General features: G+C 36.8%; 1 protein-coding gene across 9 annotated transcripts in view; it reads left to right on the top strand.

The window, feature by feature from the left end:
- ITSN2 (intersectin 2) overlaps window positions 1-25,117 on the top strand; it is a 128,006-nt gene that overhangs the window by 24,117 nt on the left and 78,772 nt on the right. For 4 of the 9 annotated variants that reach the window (XM_055327232.1, XM_055327230.1, XM_055327234.1 and 1 more), the window contains exons 2-14: window positions 2,388-2,451; window positions 4,624-4,725; window positions 10,131-10,223; window positions 12,092-12,155; window positions 13,347-13,510; window positions 14,818-15,024; window positions 15,147-15,243; window positions 16,518-16,657; window positions 20,671-20,734; window positions 21,277-21,414; window positions 21,865-21,950; window positions 22,639-22,901; window positions 23,766-23,915. In XM_055327232.1, the coding sequence (XP_055183207.1) occupies window positions 2,421-2,451; window positions 4,624-4,725; window positions 10,131-10,223; window positions 12,092-12,155; window positions 13,347-13,510; window positions 14,818-15,024; window positions 15,147-15,243; window positions 16,518-16,657; window positions 20,671-20,734; window positions 21,277-21,414; window positions 21,865-21,950; window positions 22,639-22,901; window positions 23,766-23,915 (1,599 nt within the window). In that variant the 5' untranslated portion in view covers window positions 2,388-2,420. Of the gene's footprint in view, window positions 1-1,467; window positions 1,521-2,387; window positions 2,452-4,623; window positions 4,726-10,130; window positions 10,224-12,091; window positions 12,156-13,346; window positions 13,511-14,817; window positions 15,025-15,146; window positions 15,244-16,517; window positions 16,658-20,670; window positions 20,735-21,276; window positions 21,415-21,864; window positions 21,951-22,638; window positions 22,902-23,765; window positions 23,916-25,117 lie in introns of those variants that run through there. The other 5 variants (XM_055327238.1, XM_055327235.1, XM_055327237.1 and 2 more) reach the window with 3 other exon arrangements.

Here is a 25,117-nt window from a genome sequence, read left to right as displayed (position 1 = left end):
TTTGTTTTGTTTCTTAAATTCCACAAATGAATAAAATCATATACTGTTTGTCTTCCTCTGACTTATTCACTTAGCATTGTACCCTCTAGATCCATCCATGTTGTTGCAAATGGCAAGATTTCATTCTTTTTTTTTTATGGCTGAGTAATAGACCCTTCTATATGTATACCACATTTTCTTTATCCATTATCTGCCAGTGGACATTTGGGCTACTTTCATAACTTGGCTATTGTAAATAATACAGCAATAAACATAAGGGTGCATCTATCTTTTCAAATTAGTGTTTTCACATTCTTTGGGTAAATACCCAGTGGTGGAATTACTGGATCATATGGTAATTCTATTTTTTTTTTTTTGGTAATTCTATTTTTAATTTTTTGAGGAACCTGCATACTGTTTTCCACAGTGGCTATACCAGGTCTCATTCTTACCAGTAGTGCACCAGAGTTCCTTTTTTTTACACATCCTCAACAACACTTGTTTCTTGTGTTTTTGATTTTAGCCATTCTGGCAGGTGTGAGTGATATCTCATTGTGATTTTGATTTACATTTCCCTGATGATTAGTGATATTGAGCGTCTTTTCATGTGTCTGTTGACATCTGCATGTCTTTTTTAAAGAAATTTCTTTCTGTCTTTTTAAAATGGATTATTTGTTTTTGGGTTGTTGAATTTTATATGTTCTTTATATATTTTGGATACTAACCCTTAATCAGACAGGTCATTCGTAAATATCTTCTCCCATTCAGTAGGTTGTCTTTTAGTTTGCTAATGGTTTTCTTTGCTGTGCATAAACTGCACTAAAGCTTATTAATAACATGAAAGAAAGAGTATACACTTTAAGAGGAAGGATGGTATATAGTAGTAGCATACAGAAAAGTTGGGAGTCAGAAGAGTAAAGTTGGCAGTGTCACTCAAAGCATTATTGGAGGTTTAACAAACCATCCCTATTGTGCAGCCCTTGGCTTATTCTTGTTTGTAGATAAATGTATCTGACTGTCAATGCCTGATATCATTAAACATTCTAATCACTGGTAACTCCCTACCCTCACTACACAATGATCTGGTTGAAATTTAGTAGATGTTATAGTTTGCCTTATAAAGAAGAAAAGCTACTATTCATTTTCTTGGCTGTTAAATTTCTCTTTGTAAATCAATAAATTGGATGTATATACCAGTCTTTTGTTGGTGTGACTAATTTTTGATGGTTTTACTGATACAGTCGTATTTCTCTTTGAGCACACTAAATTCACTAAGATCCAGTGCCTTATAGCACTTCTTGGCAACTGGTTAGCCAGCTCCTCTGGTGCCACTTTCCACCATGATGTGGAACTCTTCTTTATGCCTTCTTTGTTCAAATGGCTTGTGCAAACGTTTTTCCTTGGGCTTCTAAAAATGTTAATATTTAAATAATTTGTGTAAATAGATGAACTACTGAATGGTCTTTTTCTCTTGTTTCTCTTGTGCAGGTGTTTCTCTTGCAGTGTTTTAATTCACAGCTTTAATTACTAAGTACATTATTGTAAGTTTGCTACGTCTTCCCTCTCCCTACTGGTCTTATCCTCAAGATTTGTGGAATAAATTTTGAATTTTGAATTTATTCATAGTGAAATAATGAATTTAGGGTTCAAAATTCTATTGCACTCTAACAGCCATTTATCAAAAACTCATGTGTCAGGCAGTGTACTGGAGTATGCTTAATACTTTAAAAAATGCTCTTGCAAAGTATTTTTTACAGATGAGGAATCTGAGACTCAAGAAGGTTAAATAACTCTCCCATTGTCATAGCTAGGAAAATAGCAGAGTTGGGATTTAAATCACAGCTGCTAGTTTCTAAAGTTGCTTTTCTTCCTAGTGCAGGGTACTTGCCCAGCACATTTAGTTATTTTTAAATAAACATATATTTTAATAATTCTGGACAATTTTTATAAGCCTGTAGAACTCTGTGCCACATTTATTTTGGATATTTTTCTCATTTAGGGATTTTTTTTAAAAAAGTGTTATGGATTTCCATGTTATTATACACTTAATTTATACAGTTGATTTCTCTGAAATAACATCTTGCCTAGTTAGAACAACCTCCCTCTCTCCCAAGTTAATTTCTACAAAATTGATTCATGCCAAGGGTTTCTTTATTCAGTATTTGCTATGAAATATGGGCCTGTTTTTCTTATAACTTTCTATTTTAAAGGCAGCACCATTACCCGACTAAGTCTCTTACCCTTCCCCAAATGTAAATCCTGCCTCTTCAGCAGCAGCAGAAGCTCTGCATTGTTTCTGTTGGAAGTGTGAGCTCAAGGGGACAGACATTCCCACTGCTTAGCTGGTGCACTAAAGCTGTGATCTGCCCTTGTTGTATTATTAATGGCACAATGTTTTTATGTTGCAGATGGCTGAGAGCTAGCCAGGAAAATTCAGTACCATGATGGCTCAGTTTCCCACAGCTATGAATGGTAAGCCGCTTTGTGCTTATGGCAAGTTAAAGAGGATATGGGGGGGTTTGGCTAGAGGTTATAAAATATTCATTTTGATATTTTTCCTTAAGCTTATAAATGCAAAACTTAAATTATTCTTATTGAAAATGTTAGTTTACTTTAAAACTCTGAATATATCTTCTGTTAGAATATTATGCAGTAAATCTTGCAACTCAGTATAAGCATGTTCTACACTATCTAGAATATGTGCTTGCTTGCCTTTGAGCAGTTATGAATAACCTAAAGGATTTATTGTTTGATGCATAAAATGGGAGGACAAAAAGCAGAGTGCTGTAAGTGAAGAACATTAAAGATATTTTCAATTGTTTGGAATGACCGTGAACTGATTAAGCCAATAAAGATTCATTTAGTAATATACATATAAAATTAAGTTTTCCTTTTATAAAGGATTGTGTATGCCTATACACACAGTTGTTTAATATGAAACATTTTTAAAGAAAGTGTTGAGGTAACTTCAGTAACAAAATTTTTAAAGCATCTTTTCTGATTCTAGTTGTAATTCTTTTCCCAAATACAAATTAAGTACCCTTAATAAGTATTAAGTTACCATGTATGTCATTTAGAATTAATTGAGAAAATGCATTATATTTTTTAATTGCTAAAGAAATCTAAGATGTGAACTTCTTAAATATGTGGCAAATTTCATTAGCCAAGTATAAATAGAAAGGAATAGAGAGTCTAGTTGGTCATTCTTAACATTTAAATTGAAAGCAGTAATATTAAAGAACATTAGAGGGAAAAAGAAGCATCATGAATAATTCTACCACTTTCAAACAGCAATTCTGTTTCAATGTTACCATCTAGTATTTGATCAAGTACATCGTTTTTAAAAATATATTTTCAGTCATTGGGCCAAATTAAGCACATTGTTAATACAAAAATACATGTTGTATATCTAAAATGTTAAGACTCAAGATCGACCTTGTGAGATTTAAAGGAGTTTTGGGAAAATGAATTATTTGTGTAAAACTAAATTCTCTGTGCTAGAATTCTATGTCATATAGGGATGGACTTGAGATAAGAGTTTTGTTTTGCTTTTTGCCTTTTCAGAACTCTTATTTAAAGATTCAGCGTGAGCATTGCTGGAAATGGTGTGGGATTATGAAGATTATTAGATGCTGCAGACTATTTTTAAAAATTAAAAATGGTTTTTTCCTCATAATGAGTGATAAAAGTTTAGAATCAGGGTAATAATTGTAGTAGTAATGTGCTCTACCCAAATTTGAGGATTTCTGTGCACCATGCAAAGGAATTTGCATTAAACACATAGTTTAGTTTCAAACTTCAACAAAATGTTAAGAAGGTTTACAAACAAAATGAACATAAATGCAAGCAGTATAGGCCTAATCTTTCTTCATTCTGTTTCTTCCATTCCCTTAGCATTTGTGTATCTCCTTTGTAGCTCACTGCATTACTTATGAAAGAATAATATTGGACAAAATGTTGGATAATTATTTTAGGAGTAATATATAAGAACCTAGGTAGTAAAAAAAAAAAATAGAAGTAGTAATTTTTTAAAACCTCTGAAGAACTGATAGCAAATGTAGACTGTGGTACCCCTCTACTTAGTTTAAAATATAGCTGAAGATTAAAGATAATCTTGTATATATCTAATTCAGGTCCAGTTCAGAGTTTAACATCTTATTGGAAGAGGCATTCACATATAGCACAAAACCTTCAAAAATAGTGTTTACTCTTAGTAAATGCTCAATTATAGATGGTGTTTAAATCTTTTCAATGCCTAGTACTGTTGGAACTTGTCTATAAGTGCCCTAGACCAAGCTGTGTGTCTAAATGCTTCTAATGTATTTCTCACATTTTGCCATGTCTATTTCATCATCCCAAGCCTAACCATGGATTAGATTTCTTTGGTTCTCACAGAGCTGTGCTGCCTTATATAGTAGCCATTAGCTACATGTGACGATTTCAACTTAACTTTAAATTAATAAAAAATAAATTCAATCTCTGAGTCATACAGCCAGCCACATTTCAAACTCTCAAAGCCACATGTGGCCAGTGGCCATTGTATTGGACAATGCAGATACAGAACATTTACATCATCTCAGAAAGTTCTATTGAGCAGATATTCTTTTCTTAGTCTCTTTGCTTCACTTCCCATCTCCTCAACAGAGCAAAAAAGATCAGTGCGTCATATTTTTACCACTCGTGACTCTAATTCTGGTGTCTTCTGCACCAGCAGAATCATCCTTGCCAGAGTCTTCTTTGATCATGGTAGGTTTGCTTTCTGCTTTTCAAAAATGTAATGAAATTGTAAACACAGAGAACCTGATATTTCAGTCATCAGGTGATAAGCAAGAGGCTACTTTCGATTCATGCTGCTGCCTGTTTGTAGTGTACTGTGGCTTGTTCCAGCCTTAAAACTGGGGTGGGTACTGAAAACTGGTTAAAGGAGTAAGAAGTTCTAAAGCCCATGACGATGGCTATATCCAAACTATGGAAATGGGGAGAAGGAGGGGGAGGGAGAGAACAGTTAATGGCTTTAGGAGGGAAAAAAAATGCCATTTTAGAGTTTTATTCCCTTTTCAGAATTTTAGAGTTCACTAGTTTTTTTCATCTGTGTAATTAGGAAATTGTTAAACATTGGATCTGCAGAATCAGATGTGGTATGATACTGCATTTATAATAGCCCAAGCATTTATTATTCAAGTCCCAGTTAAGGCTTTAGTTCTATCTAGACCAGTATTCTTAGTTGTGTTTTAGAGATTTAAGTTTGTACTGGGTTGACATATATCATTTGGCTATTATTTTGAACTGGACCCAGAAATAGTCTTCAGTTAATATCACAGCATACAAACCGGGTATAACAAGTTTGAATCGTGTACCTTCAGAACTGTGTGTTAGAATACTGCTGTGCTACTATTCAGCTGTGTTGACTTAATCTTGTGGAACGTGTGTGTGTGTGTGTGTGGGTGGGTGTGTGTACACCTGTATGTACATATACACATGTGTATGTATGTCTATATATGTAAAACAGGGATGACACTATTTACTGCATGGGATTTAGCATATAGTAGACATTCTGTAAATGTCTCTTTTTCCTTCTACATAGACCATAAGTACATTTTTGACAGAGCCAGTAGGTGACAAGATGAGAATAAGCAACAGAAATCTTTGTGAAAATACCACATTCTCAATTTAGTGATGAGTGGGGGAAATGGATAGAATTTTAATACATTTCTTAAGTGATTAGACAATGTAAAAGGTTGTTAGTTTTTCAAGGAAATATTAAACATCAACCTCAAAACAGGTTTTCCTGACTTTCTGTAAGGCTTATGAATAAATACAGAGAAAGATTGGGAAATGTTTTACTGGAAATTCAAAATAATAAACTGTTAACTCTTGGAAAGGTGTTCTGTTAGTACGTATTCTAAGAAAGCCAGAATTGAATCAACTTTTTTTTTTAAGATTGATTATTATTTATTTATTTATCTATCTATCTATCTATCTATCTATCTATCTATCTATCTATTTATTTATTTTCTTTCGTGGGAGAGGAGGGGACAGGACAGGAAGGGAGAAGACGGCATAGGAGGAAGGGCAGAGGAAGAGGGAGAATCTTAAGCAGACTCCTTGCCCAGCCCGATCTCATAACCTTGAGATGATGACCTGAGCCAAAATCAAGAGTCAGACTCCTAATTGACTGAGACACCCCAGGTGCCCTGGATCAACTATTTTTAAATGGTTTTGAAATACATGTATTCCTAGTTTTCTTATTTCTGTGTAACTTTTCCTTTCTGTAAAATTCTTAGTGCCCTAACTTCTCGTGTGTTAATGTCGTCATTCTTTTGAGGTGTCCAGATTTAAAGATTATTTAAATATTACTTAAAAATTATCCCTTGTCATTACGCTTCATATATTTTTATTCTATAAGTGACATTCATCATGATAATATTGAGTCATGGCTAAAGGAGTATGTGAGTTCCTTTAAAGCACATTTTATTTATTTTTTTACCCCTAGTCTTTGTACGCAATGGTGCCCCATAAATGTTTTTTGACCGAATGTTTATGAAGGCGTCAAGGTTGCTAGAACTAAGCAAGAAACCTTATCAGATAGTTGGCCACTGTTAAGACAGATAACTAAGGATAGGTAAGGTGATAGTAGGACATAAGAAAGCACTGTCCTTCGGATGCACTGTCCTTTGGATGCCACGGAGCCCTCTGCAGTCTTAGGAAGCAGTTTGCCACTCCCTGGGGATGTACTCTTTCTGGGGTTGTGTGAGAGCAGCTTAAGCCTTCCTAACCAGATTCTCCAGATTTAAAATAGTCTTAAGGTTTCTGACTAAAAAAGCCTCACTCTCCGTATTTTTTTGGCAAGGTACCTTTACCAGAAGGGGAAGAGCCTGAGAAAGATTTTAATGCTCTGACTTCTCCTTAATTATATTGTCTCCTGGGACTGGGTTGAGTAAAGAAACTAATTTATTGAATGGCCTCCATGTGGCAGGCATATATTAAATGGTATATTTTTATTTTGTTTTATTTTTAAGTTGGGTTTATTGGGGTATAATTTACCCTTCTTAAGTATATAGTTTGATGAGTTTTAACAAATGTATAAAGCCATATAAATTACGATATGGAACATTTCCCTTATCCAAAAGGTTCCCTCATATCCCTATACCCCACCCTTAGCCATTGGCAACCATTGATCTGATTTCTATCCCTATAGTTTTTCCAAAATGTCATATGAGTGAAATACATATACCTATTTGTGTCTGGCTTCTTTCACCTAACAAAATATTTTTGCACCTCATCCGTGTCTTTGTTTATATCTTTCTATTTCATTGCTGAATAGAATTCCATTGGATAAATGTGTACCACAAGTTGTTTAACCATTCATCTGTAGAAAACATATGGGTTATATCCAGGTTTCGGTGTCTAAACCAAAATGTCTAAAGCTGCTGTAATCATCAAAGGACAGATTTTTATCTGGAAAAAAGTCTTCATTTCTCATGGTAAATACCTATGAGTTTATTGCTGGGTTGCATGAAAAATGCATATTTAACTTCAGAAGTTGCCAGACTCTTTTTTCTAAATTGTCTCCGTTTTCTTCTCTACCAGTAGATGTGAGAGTTTGAGTTGCTCAGCATCCTTGCAGCGGTTTTCAAAAAACTTTAGACATTCTGTAGGCATGGAGTAATATGTTAACTGTAGTTTTATTTTTTTTTAAGATTTTGTTTATTTATTCATGAGAGAGAGAGAGGCAGAGACGTAGACAAAGGGAAAAGCAGGCTCCCTGCGTGGAGCCTAATGTGGGACTCGATCCCTGGACCCCAGGATCACAAGCTGAGCCAAAGGCAGACGCTCAACCACTGAGCCGCCCAGGGGCCCTGTTACTCTAGTTTTAATATTCATTTCCCTGATGATCAGTGACATTGAACATCTTGTCACATGCTTATTTGCCATCTGGATATCTTTAATATGTCTGTTCAAATCTTTTGCCCATTTTTTTTGGGTGGGGGAGGAGCAGGGATTGTATTAATGAGTTGAATAGTTTTTATATATGCTGGATGCATGTCCTTTATTATGTTTTGCAAATATTTTCTCCCAGTCTGTAACTTGTCTTTTTCTTTTCCTTTTTTTTAAAAAAAGATTATTTATTTATTTTAGAGAAAGCGAGAGAGCAGGTGCACATACAAGCGTGAATGGGGGCAGGGGTGGAGGGAGAGAATCTCAAGCAGACTCCCTGCTGAGCACAGAGCCAGATTTGGGGCTTGATTTCCTGACCCATGAGATCGTGGCCTGAACTGAAATCACAAGTCTGATATTTAACCAGTTGAGCCACCCAGGTGCCCCAATATCTTTTTACTTTCTTAACAGTGTCTTTAAGAAAGAAGTCCAGCTTATCAAAAAATTTTAATAATTTGCATGTTTTGTGTCCTAAAATCATTTCCTAATCCAGTCACAAAGATTTTCTTCTTTGTTTTCTTCAAGAAGTTTTATAGATTGGCTCCTGTGTTTAATTTTGTAATCCATTTAGAGATAATTTTTTGTATGTGGTGCAGGATTGAGTGGTTTGGTTTTTGTTGTTGTTGTTCATGTACATGTCTACTCTTTCAGCTTGTTTCAATGAAGAGTTATCCTTTCCCCATTGAATTATCTTGACCTCATTGTTGAAATCAACTGACAATGTATTTGTAGGTCTATTTCTTTTTAATTATCATCAGGGCAGATAGTTTAAAATCCTCAGTTAAGTCTGTGGATTCTGACTTGTCTTTAACACTTACCAGCTCTGGTACCTTGGGCAAATTATTTAATCTCTCCATGCCTCTGTTTCCTCCTCTGTAAAACAGTGATACCAGTAATAGTTACCTCATGGAATTCTTGTGACTGTTTAGAAACAGTACACATAAAGCTCTTAGAGAAATACCTAACACGTGGCACATTCAATGCTAGCTATTGTTATTTTACCAATCTAATAGATGAAGAATTATATTTAGTGTTATTTTTAGAGTAGATACACTATTACATACAGTCTTCACAACAACCCTGTAAAGTTAGATAATCTTCCTAATTTTTGGAGGTGACAGCTGAGGTATAGAGAACATAAGCATTTTATCCATAAATATTGAGAGACAATGTAGCACAGAGTTCAGAGTACCTGGGTTCTAATCTCAGCACTGCCACTAATTAGTTGGGTGACCTCCATAAGTTTTGGTTTCCTTACCTGTGTCAGGGGTATAATAGTAGTATCTAATGTACAGGGTAGTGGTGGGGAGTCAGTGAGTTACGGCATAAAAAGTCCCTGACAGAGGGTCCAGGCTCAGTAAAAGTGAGCTGCTTCCTTCTTTGTCATCCTTTGTTGTTGTCGTTGTTTTCTGTTGTCATCATCAGTTTTCCAGATTCCTAGTAAAGCAGTCTACATCCACACTCCTAGTCACAGGAGTCATGACAGATTAATTTGTTCACTGATAAACCAAGTAGGTGTCTACTTTGTATGTGGTATTTATTTAGAAAGTGTATAGATGTAGGTGTTTTAGGAACTTACTTCTTCAGTGTATCTGTTTCTGTATTTTTAACTTTAATCTTAAAACTTATCTTTAAAAGAGGATGTTTCAGTAATCCATTCATTTAAGGCTAAGAAATATTTATTAAATCAGATCCATCTTAGTGTTTCAAAGTATAGTGGGAACCTACTTTTCAATGATAGTCATTCTTGGAAACAACTCTGTAGGCAGATTTTTATACCATAAACAGCAAACATGTATGAGTTTATGTATCTAAACATTTTTGGTTTCTTATTAGTGAAAGTTGGGTAAACTGAAAAGGTAGTCAGAAGTGAAGTATAGATGGTTATTAGCTATGTTAATTGTGTAAAGAGGATGGGAATAATATTAATCTTCTTATTTCTGGAATTTAGCCTATTGCCTGTATCTATTGAGTGGTATACAGTAATTGTTCTATAGATGTTAATTGGTTGAATGAGCGAAGAACTTCAGGGCTGTGCCATATATATAGTCATGAGAGCTCTACTCTGTGTCACGCAGGATAGAGTACTGTCACTAAATGGACACCTGTGATCATATTTACATTTTAGAAGTATTTTGAGCATTCTCGTGTGTGTGTGTGTGTGTGTGTGTATGTATATACTATAATTTCTTTGTCTTTTACTCATGGTTTAGGAGGGCCAAACATGTGGGCTATTACCTCTGAAGAACGGACTAAGCATGACAAGCAATTTGATAACCTCAAACCCTCAGGAGGTTATATAACAGGTTTGTATTTATATTTTATTTGTGAGTTATGTCCCTTTTCATTTAATGTCTTAGAATTAGTTTTAATTCGATTACCATCAAATTTGTATTACTAAGTGATAAAATTCCTGCCATTCAGAATTCATGAATTAAAAAAAATAGTGGCTTTCTTATTTTATCTGAAACTGTCTAAATTTGTTTTGGATTTGACTTATGGAAGATCTTTTCCTAATTCTAAATTATAACCAAGAATGCTGTCCAGTTTCCCACTGTAATATTCTTTCTAGAACATTTTCAATTTATTTCTTAAGGCTGTTGGGACTTTTTTCCAAATTTATTAATATTATCCTAATAGGTTGTGCCAGTTCCCTGTATAACAGTCAGTATTACTAAGTCTAGAAGAAGTGTGCATCAGGCCCATTTCCTTGAAAATAATCTAGAATTTCTTTCATACAATCTGTTTTTAGGATGCTAGTCCTCTGTTTTTGAGAGGTGATCCCAAGTGTTGATTGTTGGCACTAACCCTTGTTTTGCAAGATGACCTCCAGAGCCTAAGGAGGATTAATTTTGGTGTGTCTTTCAGATTTTTTGTATCAGTTAAACTTTTTTTCTATGCCAAAGCACCTGAGTGCTTTATTTACAGTAATAGTAACTATGAGGACTAATATTTACCAAATCACTGTATTTCAGATGCTGTACTTAAGTATATTATCTCATTTAATCTTGCAACAATGTTGTAAAGTAGCTACTGTTGTCTGTATTTCAGAGTGTTGGTGTTGATCTGGGCTTTGAAACTTTTCAGTCTGATTTTGGAATCCATCCTCTTAGCCATTATAGTTTTTTTTTTTTTTTTTTTTTTTTTTTTATGATTGTCACACAGAAAGAGAGAGAGGCAGAGACATAGGCAGAGGGAGAAGCAGGCTCCATGCACCGGGAGCCGGACGTGGGATTCCATCCCGGGTCTCCAGGATCGCGCCCTGGGCTAAAGTCAGGCGCTAAACCGCTGCGCCACCCAGGGATCCCAGCCATTATAGTTTAATGTGATTTGTACTTCTATAATAATAGCTACCTTTCCTGGTATCAGGGCTGGGATTTGATTATCCTACTTGCAAGTTAATAACGTAGTCTGTTGCTGTCACCTGGATTTGGCACAAGACCCAGGGTTCCTGAGTCAGAGACCAAGGACTTTGTTACAAATGGCACAGCTAGCAGCATGAGCATCAGCATGTTCCTATAGGTTTCTGTGTCCCCTAAGTTCCACGGGGTGATGCAGAGAGCCCAAAAGGATGTTAAACATGCAGCGGGTGTTTTATAGGACAGGAACACTGAGCCTGAGGGAACCCACCATTTTTAGCAAGCAGGCTTGTCTTTTGGCCCAGGGAGAAACATTACCTAATCATGCCTCAAGAATGCTCACTGCAAACCCGACTCTGAGAAACCGATCAGGTAGAGAGCAGTTAGGGTCTTTCATTCTTGGCACACACAGCAGGACATAGAGGATTGTGAGAGACCCATGGGGGACTAACCTTCCCAACATCTGGTATTTTTTATTTTAGAACTCTTCTAGGGAATAGTGTTTTTAATTATAAATTTTATTAAATGGAAATATTATCAAATAATACCCCAATTATTATAGGAAACCTAAGATGAATAATGTAATATTTCATCATTGATTAATGCGTTTAACTTCATTTGTGGCTTTTTTGTTTTAAAACTGCTCAATCTTATTAATGTAACATAAATAATTTTGTGTATTTCTGTTCTTTAGTGACTGAAATTAAAATGACAAATCAATAGCATTATTATATTGCCCATTATTATTATTCACAGGCATTGGAGGAATTCTATCTACTAATGTGCTACTTGACTTTTGCTTTTATTACCTTCAGGGGATCAAGCCCGTACCTTTTTCTTACAGTCAGGCCTGCCGGCTCCTGTTTTAGCTGAAATATGGTAAAGTATTCTCTTTTCTAGATGAACTTAAATTTCTGATAGTGTGGTTTTGTTTTGTTTTTCTTTAAAGGTTTTATTTATTTATTCATGAGAGAGAGAGGCAGAGACACAGGCAGAGGGAGAAGCAGGCTTCCTTCAGGGAGCCTGATATGGGACTCGATCCTAGATCCTGGGATCACACCCTGAGCTGAGGGTAGACACTCAAAAGCTAAGCCATCCAGACATCCCTGTTTTTGTTTTTGATACAGTGTTAATATAAAGTTATTTTTACTCATAGTCTGCTCTTGCTAAGTATTTTTTCAGCTTTTAGGAAAATAAATTTTACTGAGTAAATGACTAAAAATAATTGAGATTTTGTTCTATTGGACAAGTTTTTTTTTTTTTAAGATTTTACTTATTTGAGTGAGCAAACAGATCAGTAGCGAGGGGGTGGAGTGTGCAGAGAGGGAGGGGCAGAGGGAGAAAGCAGACTCTGGGCGCTCCATCCCAGCACCGTAGGCTCATGACCTGAGCTGAAGGCAGATGCTTACCAACTGAGCCACCCATATGCCCCTCTATTGGACAAATTTTTAATGTCCTTTGAATTTTTAAGGAAAAATGGAAGCATCACCATTGAAAAATGTTTCTTTATAATTTGGCAGACTCAAAATCTTCTTTCTGTTACTTTGTAGTTATTTATCTCTTTCATTATCTATAAGCCCAAAATTAGCTCTCCCTTTTCCTGCTCCTACCTTAATCAAAATTGTTCTTCATATTATCTAGGGTTTTGTTTTTTAATGCATTTATAATAGATATCAACCCCTACCCCATCTTTCTTTCCACTTGGAATATTCCCATACCTGGCAGAGTACTGGACACATAACAAACTTCCAGTAAATATTTGAGCAAATTAATAAATTAAATTTAGAATGATTATACTCTTGAATAGTTTCTTTCTGTCCACACTGGGGGTATCGTCCCAAAGGTCTCATAACTTCTCTACACATGGAGTCCATGTAGACTGGCAGTATTTCATTAGGTGCTATCTTTGGTCAGTATTTCTTAATGTACAGGTTTTAACTTTGCTTATTTATATATATGTGCTTATTAAGTATTGATCTGTGTGTGAATGCTGTGTCATTTTTTTCTATTTTATCATCCTCAAAAATACTAACCTTACATACGAATCTACCCACCTCATGGTCCTTCTAGGGCTTTATCAGACCTGAACAAGGATGGGAAGATGGATCAGCAGGAGTTCTCCATAGCAATGAAACTCATCAAACTAAAGCTGCAAGGCCAACAGTTGCCCGTAGTCCTCCCTCCTATTATGAAACAACCTCCTATGTTCTCTCCTTTAATTTCTGCTCGTTTTGGTAGGTATTTATTAAATGACAGTTAAACTTGATTCCTAGATATAATATTTAGGGATTAAAAAAGGGTTTGTTAGCCTAAAACAATAATTCTCAGACTCCAAGTTAGTTCTCATGTCTGAGATAAGATATGAAACTGACTGTCATAGCAGGGGTGTCCTTGTGTCCCAGTTTTCCAGGGACAGTTCTGATTTATGCCTGTTGTCCTGGCCTCAAGTCTGGTTAGTGTTCTCTTTCACAATTCCCAGTTGGATGATAAATTATATGATCCTCCCTAGTTAGAGCTGATCTTAAATACTATTCTTAGTTTCCTCTCTACTCTGTATGAATAACAGAAAAAAATGTGAACAATTTTAAACTCACTTGAAATGATTTAAGTTGGGAAGTAATTTAAAATTATTCCTAAGTAGAAATTTTTCTAATTTAAAGGTTAATTACCCAGCTAAATTTAGGGCTAAAAGTTGTAGACTTTGTGCTCCTTAATTTACCATATTCATCAGAGAAAATCCGTTTTCTGTTAATTTTGATTAGCCAATTTCTTATTAATTATATATGAGAAACACTCATTGGAATGGAACATTCAATTAGGTATCTCTGTGTATCTGAAGCTTGTTCTTTCATTCCAGATGTTAGATCTTAAAATACTGAATTCTTACAATGAGATCTAGAGATAAATACCAGATCATTGTGTGACAACCATACTTATTAGTGTACCTAGTAATCTGCAGTTAGTAAATGAATAAAAGTCATCATTTTATTCCTTTTAAAGAATTGTTCTTAAATCCATGGATGTGTTACTTATAAGAAAAGTGAAATATGTGGCATACTTCTTCTTAAAAATAATGCATATGCATAAATGGGTCTACTAAAGTATCTAGTAACTAGAATATCTTTTGGGGGGAGGGGACATTGGGGGAATATGTGTATGTATGTGTGTTGAGTAACTCAACAGGACTATATTTATTATCCTTACACAAAATCCTACATTTAATCAGGTGATACAGTCTTTCTTTGAGAATACTAACATTTAATTGGAAAAGCCTGCTTGGTTTTCATCATGGTGCTAGAAGAGTCTTTAACTCCTTAGTAGGCATTCCCGTAGTTCACATAGGTCAGAATATTGATATTAAAAGCAATGGTGTACTTCCCTCACTGCTAAGTCAAAGCTGCTTTAGTGAACTTTTTAACTAAGACTGTCCATAATGTCTCTATAAACCTGGGTGTGCTCACTTGTACAGTCAGTTTGTTTTCTGGCATGTGTTTTATAGTCAATTGCTAGCACTGGGTAATGTGTTCTGTTTTGTGTCTAGGAATGGGAAGCATGCCCAATCTGTCCATTCCTCACTCATTGCCTCCAGTTGCACCTATGACAACCCCCCTATCCTCTGCGACTTCAGGGACCACCCTTCCTCCCGTAATGATGCCGGCTCCCCTAGTGCCTTCTGTTAGCACATCATCACTACCAAATGGAACTCCTGGCCTCATTCAGCCTTTATCCATTCCTTACTCTTCTTCAAGTAAGTAGCTACTGAGTCAGAAACTGTTGGAGAAAGAACTGTTGTGTCCTGGTTGATACAGATTTTATACCTTGTGATATTGTTTAGTGTTAACCTTTTTCTTCATTTCTTTCTTTTCTTAGCATTGCCTCATACATCATCTTACAGTCTCATGATGGGAGGACTCGGCGGTGCTAGTTTACAGAAAGCCCAGTCTCTGATTGATTTAGGATCTAGTAGGTATGAAGGCTTAAAACCTACAACTTTTTATGCTTTCAATAAGGAGTATTTAACAAATGATTTCTTTTTTTTTTTTTTTTTGGAAGCTCTGAGCTTATCCAGGTTTTACTTTATAATGCCCAAATGTAAAAGTGCTTAAGGTAAATTTACTACTTATAACTAATAGAAAATAATTTTTTATTTTTAGAATCAGTAAATGTTTGAAAAAATGGTTCACATAAACTAAAAACGTTCTGCTAGGGATCCCTGGGTGGCGCAGTGGTTTAGCGCCGGTCTTTGGCCCAGGGCGCAATCCTGGAGACCCGGGGTCGAATCCCACGTCAGGCTCCCGGTGCATGGAGCCTGCTTCTCCCTCTGCCTGTGTCTCTGCCTCTCTCTCTCTCTCTCTCTCTCTCTCTCTCTCTCTCTCTGTGACTGTCATAAATAAATAAAAAAAAATTAAAAAAAAAAGTTCTGCTATCTTTTTTTTTTTTTAAGGTTTTTATTTATTTATTCATGAGAGACACACAGAGGCAAAGACATAGGAAGAGGGAGGAGAAGCAGGCTCCATGCAGAGAGCCCAGTACAGGACTCGATCCCAAAACTCTGGGAGCACGCCCCAAGCCAAAGGCAGATGCTCAACCGCTGAGCCACCCCAGCGTCCCTTCTGCTATCTTTTTAATTAGTCAAGTTTTTGCCCCAAATTATATACTCTATGTTTCTCAAAAAGTCTCATAAACATGGTATATTACTACTTTTTTCTTGAGCAAAGATTTTATTTATTTATTCATGATAAACAAGAGAGAGGCAGAGACACAGGCAGAGGGAGAAGCAGGCTCCACGCAGGGAGTCCGATGAGGGACTCGATCCTGGGACTCCAGGATCGCGCCCTGGGCCAAAGGCAGGTGCTAAATCGCTGAGCCACCCAGGGATCCCCTGACCTTGTTTTTCATAACATCACTGAGCCATAGTTTGCCCATCGAGAAGGTGGGGACAGTAATACCTTTTGAGATTGTCATGGGGATTAGAAATAGTATTTGTAAAGGCCCTAGCACAGTACTCAGCCTGGCATAATGTTCTGTACTTTGTATGGTACTTGTTTTCCTAAGAATGAGGTTAAATTTTTTTTTTTTTTTTAGAATGAGGTTAAATTATTTAAATTTTTAAAATATCAAGCACAAAAGCAATTACTGTTGTACTATAGAAGGTACAATTCTTAATGTCTCTGCCTTATAAGGTTTACCAAAATGTATTTTATTTAGTAACATAAAGATTTTAAATTAATTTTGTTACAGCTCAACGTCGTCAACTGCTTCACTATCTGGGAACTCGCCCAAGACTGGGACCTCAGAGTGGGCAGTTCCTCAGCCTTCAAGATTAAAATATCGGCAAAAATTTAATAGTCTTGACAAAAGCATGAGTGGGTACCTCTCAGGTAAGTGACATGCAGTGTTTAAGAATATGAGAGAGTTAAAGTTTTTTTATATGAATTTCTACTAAAGAACATTTATTTGAGTTTGTACTCTGTAGTTCACCTAAAATTTTAACATCCAAAATATTTAGCAGCCATTTGATAAATACAAATATTTTAAGTTGTGTGAGAGTTCAAAAATAGATACAACCTCATTGATTTCTTCAAAGTTCTTACAGTGAAGATGAGCACACAGGTAGACAGCCAACTTTTTGGAAAAAAAGACCTCAGTTTTGAGAAGATTAAGCCTCACCCTCCAGTGCAGTGAAAGGAGAACTTCCATGACAAGGACCAACATGTGGCTCTTAGCCCTCAGCTTTTTCCCTGCAGTACCCTTCCTCATTGAGTCTTTCTGTACTTGCCCTTACTAAAACCCCCATGAGAACTGCCTGCCCTTTAATGTTCCAACCCAGATGTGCCCATAAGACTCAACCTTAGGTCCTTACAGAACATTGGAGTCCATGCTAGAACATTATCCAAACTTTTCTAATTAAGGATAGTGAAGGGGATATAAACAGAGGATAATAGGCAAGTAGAATTCCTACCTTCTTTCACCCTCTCTCTTCACTCAACAAGTAATTTGCGGTTTAGACAGAGTAATAAAATAAGTGTTTTAAAATAATAGAGCTTTAAAGTTCTAGAGAACATAAAATGGGAGATGCTAATAGTAAAAGGATCAGACAAAAGTGTAGGAAGAGAGCATTTAAGCTCCATCATGGAAGGAAGAGTTAGAGTTTGGACAGATAGAGACTGAAGCTGAGAGCATTTGAGGGTGACAGAATAACTCTTAAGAGCAAAAAGTACACAGCATGTTTGGAGAGTTTGAAAAGTAGTCTATGGAATTAGGAGTATGGGGTCTGTAGTTGTGCATTGGGGCAGGGGAGCAAGAAGGCTTTGGAATTGATTGGACAAGCAAAAATACACAGTGTTTTCTTTAAAGGTGTATAACTGTGAAAAAAAAACTTAATAAAAAAGCAAAGTAGGGGGTGATTGGGCCTTGGGTTGGACTGCTCCTTTCTATACACTTAGCCTACCCTGTTTGCCTCTGAGGTCATGTATATCAAAGTCACTAGAAATTGAAGGAAGAAAAAGAAAGACAAGGGAATTATGCACACAAAATCAGGATAGTAGTTCCCTCTCCTGGAGGAGGTGTGAAGATAAAGTCGTGGAACATAGTTTCAAAGCATTTGGTGATTTAATTTTCTTCCTCTTCCCTTCCCGCCAAACTCTTGTGATTTATTTGGATTAATTCATTGACTCGTAGTTTCTGAGCCACATATCTTTTGGGCACTCTGTGATGCACTGGAGTGCACGGAGTTGGGAAGATAATGGTCCATATCTTTGAGAGTCCATAGTATTTAGATCACATAATCATAGTCTTTGATTAGTGGTTTAAAAATGCTGTGATTGGGACACCTGGGGGGCTAAGTCGGTTAAGTGTCTGACTCCTGATTTCAGCTCAGGTCATGATCTTAGGATTGTGAGATCAAGCCCTGCATTGGGCTACACGCTCAGCAGCAAGTCTGATTATCCATCTCCTTTCCTCCCTGCTCACTTGCTCACTCATTCTTTTAATTTTAATAAATTAAAATCCTTAAAAGTAATAATAAAAATGCTGTGATTAATACAGATGAGAAAGTGACTGATGCTGAGGATATGAGAGAATTTCACAGAAGAGATGACATCTGAGCTGGACTGTGTAGGATGAGTAGTCCACTAGGGAGAGGAGACTAGCATTATAGGCATAGGAAATAAGATATCCAAAGGATTGGTGGTAGACCAACAGTGTAGAAATTCATGTGAGCTTTCTGTAGTAGAGGACCCTGATGGCTCTCTGTAGCCCTTTGTATTATTTACACTTGCACATATTTTAGCCTTCCACCAGTAGGTTTTTAATCATTTACTTTCCTACCTTCCTTCCTCCTGTTTACTCTGTTGCCTAATGCTAAGGGATCTACTTTCAGTTGCCTTTGACCAAAAGCTGAGACATTAGTTATTAGACCTTTTTTTTTTTCTTTCAGTTTGAAATAACCTTCCATTTCTTTTTATTAGAAGAGTCCTCCTTTTAACATAAAGGCCTCAAATTTCACTTATGTGAGATCTACTAAGGAATAATTATTTGGGAGATGGTAGAAGCTATTTCCTGTGTTTTTTCCATATGTGATTTCTGTCAAATGACCAGGGTTTTGTTTGTTTTTTTTTTAAAGACTGAAAAAGATTTTTAAGTTATATAATATAAACATCCAATTGCATGTTATAATTTCTGGTGTATCTGTGTTTGTTTCATATAGTATAAATAGTTTTGATTACCCAGACCTCACGTTCAAAGCTCAGTGAAATGATGGGTTAGCAACGTTCATGCTGGCTCTGTAGTGGGAGCTGTTGCTGAGGAAGAGTGGGTGGATGTACTCTTTTCTGTGCAGGGTGGTCCTTGACTCAGGCAAAACCCTGGGTAGGGTCTGACTCTTCCAGTACCCATGGCTCAGTCATCACTGGGGAGTGGGAGGTGAGATACCTGCTTCACTGACTAGGACACCTTCCCTAGAGAAGTCATGTTATTTATCATGATCAGAAAGTCACATGCTTGTCCACCAGACGTGAATGCTCCTATGAATCAGACAGGACTTTCTGTTCTAAATGAATTCCTGGAATTTTCTGTGTGACCATTATCCTGACATGAAAATGCAGGTAAAGAAGCCTGTCAAACATACTTTTGATAACTGAGGGGGAGAAAAGAAGTTGAAACAGTTTATTACATATGATAAGCATTCAGTGAATGCTTTTCTTATTCTCAGACCCTATCCCATAAGTCCCCATAAGTCCCCACCGCACCTTAGAGAATTTAGGATTACAACATTATTCGTCACTTTAGCAAATATTTATTAGACATGTATGTACCTGGGACTGGGTGTACAGTATGTTAGTAAATAAGGGAGTCAAGGCTTTTGTCTCCATAGAACTTAGTAGGATAGTGGAAACAGACAATAAACAGGTAAACAGGAAGCTAAATATTACATTACAGATTGTGATGAGAGCTGTGAAGGAAACAAGCAGAAGGTATGTTGGGTCATAGGGTGGACAGAAAAGGCATTTCTGAGAAAGTGGCATTAAATTGGGACTTACAGGGAGAGAAGGACCCAGACATGCAGTGATGTTGGATTATAGAACATGATGTTGGATATGGGTGTACATGAGACAGAGGGATTAAGGGTGACTTTCTGCTTTCTGGCTTGAGCCACTGGAGAAGCAGTGATGCCACTCAGAGAGAGGGGAAGGCTGAAGGTAAATGGTTTGGGTGAAGATTAGGAAGAAGGGTGTGGATGGGGATTGAGAGTCATTTTGTACATATTCGGTTTGAGATGCCTGTAAAATACTTCAGAAGTTTTTTTAGTTGGATATAGATGTCTAAACCAGAGCAAAGGTTTGAGCTAGGGTGTACATTTGTGAATTATCTAAGTGCTATTTAAAGTCACAGATAGAAATGTGAACACATAAAGAGCACAGAGTGCCCAGGACAGAGCCTTGGGGAATGCCAGCATTTACAGGTCATTTGGAAGAGGGAGAGTAGAGACAGAGGAAAGATCAGAGAGAGATCAGAAAGTCAGAAGATGCTAAGAAAGCAGTGCTTCAAGGTACACAGGGAGAACGAGGAGGCCAGAGAGCTCAGCCTCCAGTAGTTTCTGTGGCAGCACATGGTCCTCCGTGTTGGTCAGTGGTGTGTACTGTTATTTTCTGAAATGACATGAGGGAATGCTTGAGTTACCAATTCTTGATTTTAAATTCCTTGGGGCAACAACTGTGTTTTGGTTACTGCTGAATGCTCAGCACCTCTTTGGTAAAACCTTTTTGATGTTAAAAGTTCCCAGGATAGCAGCAGTGTTATTTTATAGAATACAGTTATTTGGGTTTGCATGACTTTAAAGAGGCTAAAGAATTTTGTTTCTTTCTTTCTTTTCTGGTTTTCCCCACTCAATCAGGTTTTCAAGCTAGAAATGCCCTTCTTCAGTCAAATCTTTCTCAAACTCAGCTAGCTACTATTTGGTGAGTTTGTCCACTAATTTATGATTTTTAACTATATATCCTTTGTTGTAAGAAAAATACTGTTTCTGTAAAAGTTTGTGACTCAAAGATGTTCCATAAAAGCAGCCATTTGAAGGTTAATGCAACCTTGAAAGCCAGTAAAACTGTATGAATTGTTATTCTTGACAATGTGGCATTTAATTATTTTGCAAGTAAAACTAGTTTGCCTTTTCATAATGGCACCTATGGAAAGTTAGAGAATATCTCATTTGTTATTTAGAGCTAAATGTGATTTGAAAGGTGAATTATCCATGAAATGGAGACAAGCCACCTTTTCAGAAGGAATCTTTCCTTTTCTGTTTCAAAGTTTCTCCCCACCCTTGGGTGAGAGGACAATAAAGGGTAAAAATAAACTCTTTTCCCTATATACTTACATTTTACTAAAATATATTAACCCAACTGTTTTACTGTCATTATTCTCATTTTAAAATTAAATATTAAACTTTTGAAAATACTTTAAGTAGACTTTGTTTATAAGCTGTGAGCGTTCACATTTGCTTTAGGACTCTGGCTGATATTGATGGGGATGGACAGCTGAAAGCTGAAGAATTCATCCTTGCAATGCACCTCACTGACATGGCCAAAGCTGGACAGCCGTTGCCGCTGACGTTACCTCCTGAGCTTGTCCCTCCGTCTTTCAGGTGGGCATTTCTTGAGATGAAGAGGCATGGTTTTGATTCCTGGGCAGACATGATTACTACATTGTGATCTCCTAAGGCCTCTGCTCTAGTTGAGTGGGAAGTTAAATATTTACAATCCATTTGATTTTGGTATTTAATGAGTTACACCAGGAAGGAATAAAAAAAGGTGTGTTTCCACCACATTATAGATAAGGAAACTGACAACTACAAGATTAAGAGCAAACATGCTCATGGCCAATAATCAGTAAATGGCAATGGAAATCTAAATCTCTCTAGCTAGATAGTCCATATCCTGCTGTACACTGTGACTTTAGACCTTCTTGCATTCTAAATGTCTTTAATACTGCATTCTAAATATTAAATGGCTCAAGTCATTGGTAGTCTAGCTGTATATACAGTCTAGAAATTCCCAGACTGCATGTTGTTAAATTTGTTGTCTGCTTTTCTTAGAGGAGGAAAGCAGATTGATTCTATTAATGGAACTCTGCCTTCATATCAGAAAATGCAAGAAGAGGAACCTCAGAAAAAATTACCAGGTAACATGGAGTGTCTAAGTTGTGTATCTATAGTGGGTTTTCTTAAATTTTACCGTAAGATGTAAATGAGTATTTAGAATTTTCACATTCTTAATATTTTATATGCTATAAGAGAAAATTATTTGATAAATTGGGTTGGATTTTGACATCAATAAAATTAAGATAGTTAAAAATGAGAAGTGTATTTAGGAAGAAGAGATAGTGTATGTATTTGGCAAGAATGTGTATATTAGACAACTTAATTAAAATGTTTATCCCACTTAAGAAAAATCACTATAGCAAGCTTTGTGATGAAATCTTCAGCTGTAAATGAAAGTTTAAATATTGATTGAAGAAGCACATGGGTAGATATTTTAAAGTATTAAGACGTTAATGAAATATATCAAATAAAACAAGTACATAGCCATATAGCTTTGTTTGTCCTTGAAGAAAATGCTGAGAAAAAAGTGGCAGGAATAGTAAAATTATTTTTCTCTCTCAGATGGATTCAAACTTAGAAATTTGTTTTCCAAAAATGAATATTCGTAGATGAAAGTAAATACTATTTACATTTGAGTTAAAATTGTCCTTAGAAGAACTATCCAGAGAGAAACAGCACTCAAATGATCACAAGGCATGAGTGTGTTGAAACTGGAATCCATGTTCTTGGGCTCTTCATGTGAGAGTGCTTACAATATACTTTATTTAGTTACTTTCGAGGACAAGCGGAAGGCCAACTACGAGCGAGGGAATGTGGAACTGGAGAAGCGGCGCCAAGCCTTGATGGAGCAGCAGCAGAGGGAGGCAGAACGTAAAGCCCAGAAAGAAAAGGAAGAGTGGGAGCGAAAACAGAGAGAATTACAGGAGCAAGAATGGAAGAAACAACTCGAATTAGAAAAACGCTTGGAGAAGCAGAGGGAATTGGAGAGACAGCGGGAGGAAGAAAGGAGAAAAGAGATAGAAAGACGAGAGGTTATTTTTAAGTTATTTTTGTTTCCTAAGAAAAGATTATATTTAATAAGTGGCTCCACTCCATTTGATTTAAAAATGGGTATTTTCTTATGCCTTTTTCTCTGCATCATTCATTCTTACCCTCTCCAACTCTGAACCTTCCTTCCCTTGCTGAGAGGAGGAGGGCCCTTGCTTGTGAAAGGTTTTTAGGGTTGGTAACTGGTAGCAAAGGCATGTCTGCAAATGATATGTCACTCAGAGGAGTACTGATTGCAAAGCTGAGATGAGCAAAGAGCTGAGGTTAGTGAGCCAGAGGAAGGAGTCCCTCCAGGCAGATCATGAATGAAAGGAAGCTTTGGATCCAGAGTAAGAAGCCACAGAATTAGAGCAGCAGAAAGCTGAGACCGTGGGGCCGAAGGTCTGGAGGGGAAGCACAAGGGTGAGCTTGCACAGGCCCTTAGGATAAATGCTGTTGTGTGGTGTCCCCAGAATAACTGGCTTTGTTTTAAGGGGCTTGGGATGGAGCACAGTAAATCATAATGACACTGAAGTAATGTCAGTAGAAGGTGTTTCTTCTCTGACACCAGAATAAAGGTACAACAGTTCCTATTAACATTTTTATTTCTGGAATTGTCCTTTTGTTTAAGATAAAAGTTAACTACAAACAAGAAGATGGTCCCATGAAACAATCAAAAAGTCTGACGGGTAATGTTGCTTTTGTGGAAGTCTGTAGGTTAGGCCCACTGATAAAACTGGGTTTGCTCAGAGACCCTTAGGCTAAAGCCCACTAAGTGCTAAAGGCTGCCTCACCTTTATCTTGGTCATCCCATCAGTTTTTGAATGATGCAAAATTGTTAAGTTAAAAATATTATTCATTATTTTCAGGCAGCAAAACAGGAACTTGAAAGACAACGTCGTTTAGAATGGGAGAGGATTCGTCGACAGGAGCTTCTCAATCAAAGGAATAGAGAACAGGAAGAAATTGTCAGGTTAAACTCTAAAAAGAAGAGTCTTCATCTTGAGCTGGAAGCACTGGTATGGCTAAAGTTTAAGTGAAATTTCTCTGAATGATGCTGGAGTTACCTGTTGAAAATGTCTTTTTTTTTTAAGATTTATTTGTGAAAGCAAGCAAGCACAAGGTGGGGGGATGGGCAGAGGAGAGGGAGAGGTGGACTCAGCAGGGACCCTGACTATGTGGGACTCTCAGGGTCCTGGGATCAAGACCTGAGCTGAAGGCAGATGCTTAATGGAGTGAGCCAGCATGTAGAGCCATGTTGTAGAGCCAAGCTTAGTTCTTCTTTAATTGGAGTCTTAACATTTTATTTGGTTGATGACTTGAAATTAAAATTTTTAAAAATCACATTTACAATCAGAAAGGTACTATTTTATGCCCTCAAATGGATATAAAGGCATATCGCAATTATTATTCATGCTATAGTACTAATTGTGTGTACTTGTTTGTGTAGTTACTTAGATTTCTGTCTAAACCATTATTTTGACTATATTTGTCCTTAAAAGTATAATAGGAGGGAACCTTAAGATTTAGTATTTTTTCCCCCAAGAACCTGGATTACATACCAAGCAGTAGCATAGATTAATGTGCAGTCTGGAAGGTCTAGAGCCTATACATGCTGAAGATAGTCACATGAACTTGAGGGTGAACATAGCATATTCCCTTTAGCATGTATTTCTCAAATATAAAATATACTTTGCAGTAAAAACTTTAATTATCAGCGATTTTTAAGCTTCATTTCTCCTCCTTACCTTGCTGTTTTAGTCTGCTAGGGCTGCCATAACAAAATACCACAGACTGGTATTTTGCTAGACTGCTGTATTTTGCCATAACAAAATACAACAGAAATTAATTTTCTCACAATTTTGGAGGCTGGAATCCAAGATCAAGATGTCAGCAGGCTTGGTTACTTCTGAGACCTCTCTCCTTCCCTCACAGATGGCTGCCTTCTTGCTGTGCCCTCACATGGCCTCTCCTCTGCCTGTGCATCTCTGGTGTCTGTTTTGTGCCCACATTTTCTTATGTCATAAATCAGATTATATTAGGGCCCTCCATATTACCATATTTAACCTATGATCTCTTTAAAGACCTGTCTCGAACATGAGAGACTCCTAACTCTGGGAAACGAACGAGGGGTGGTGGTGACTGGGTGACGGGCACTGAGGGGGGCACTTGATGGGATGAGCACTGGGTGTTATTCTATATGTTGGCAAATTGAACACCA

Source organism: Nyctereutes procyonoides, unplaced genomic scaffold (genome assembly GCF_905146905.1).
Source record: "Nyctereutes procyonoides isolate TBG_1078 unplaced genomic scaffold, NYPRO_anot_genome, whole genome shotgun sequence".
Taxonomy (NCBI): domain Eukaryota; kingdom Metazoa; phylum Chordata; class Mammalia; order Carnivora; family Canidae; genus Nyctereutes; species Nyctereutes procyonoides.
This window is presented reverse-complemented; position numbering and strand designations above follow the sequence as displayed.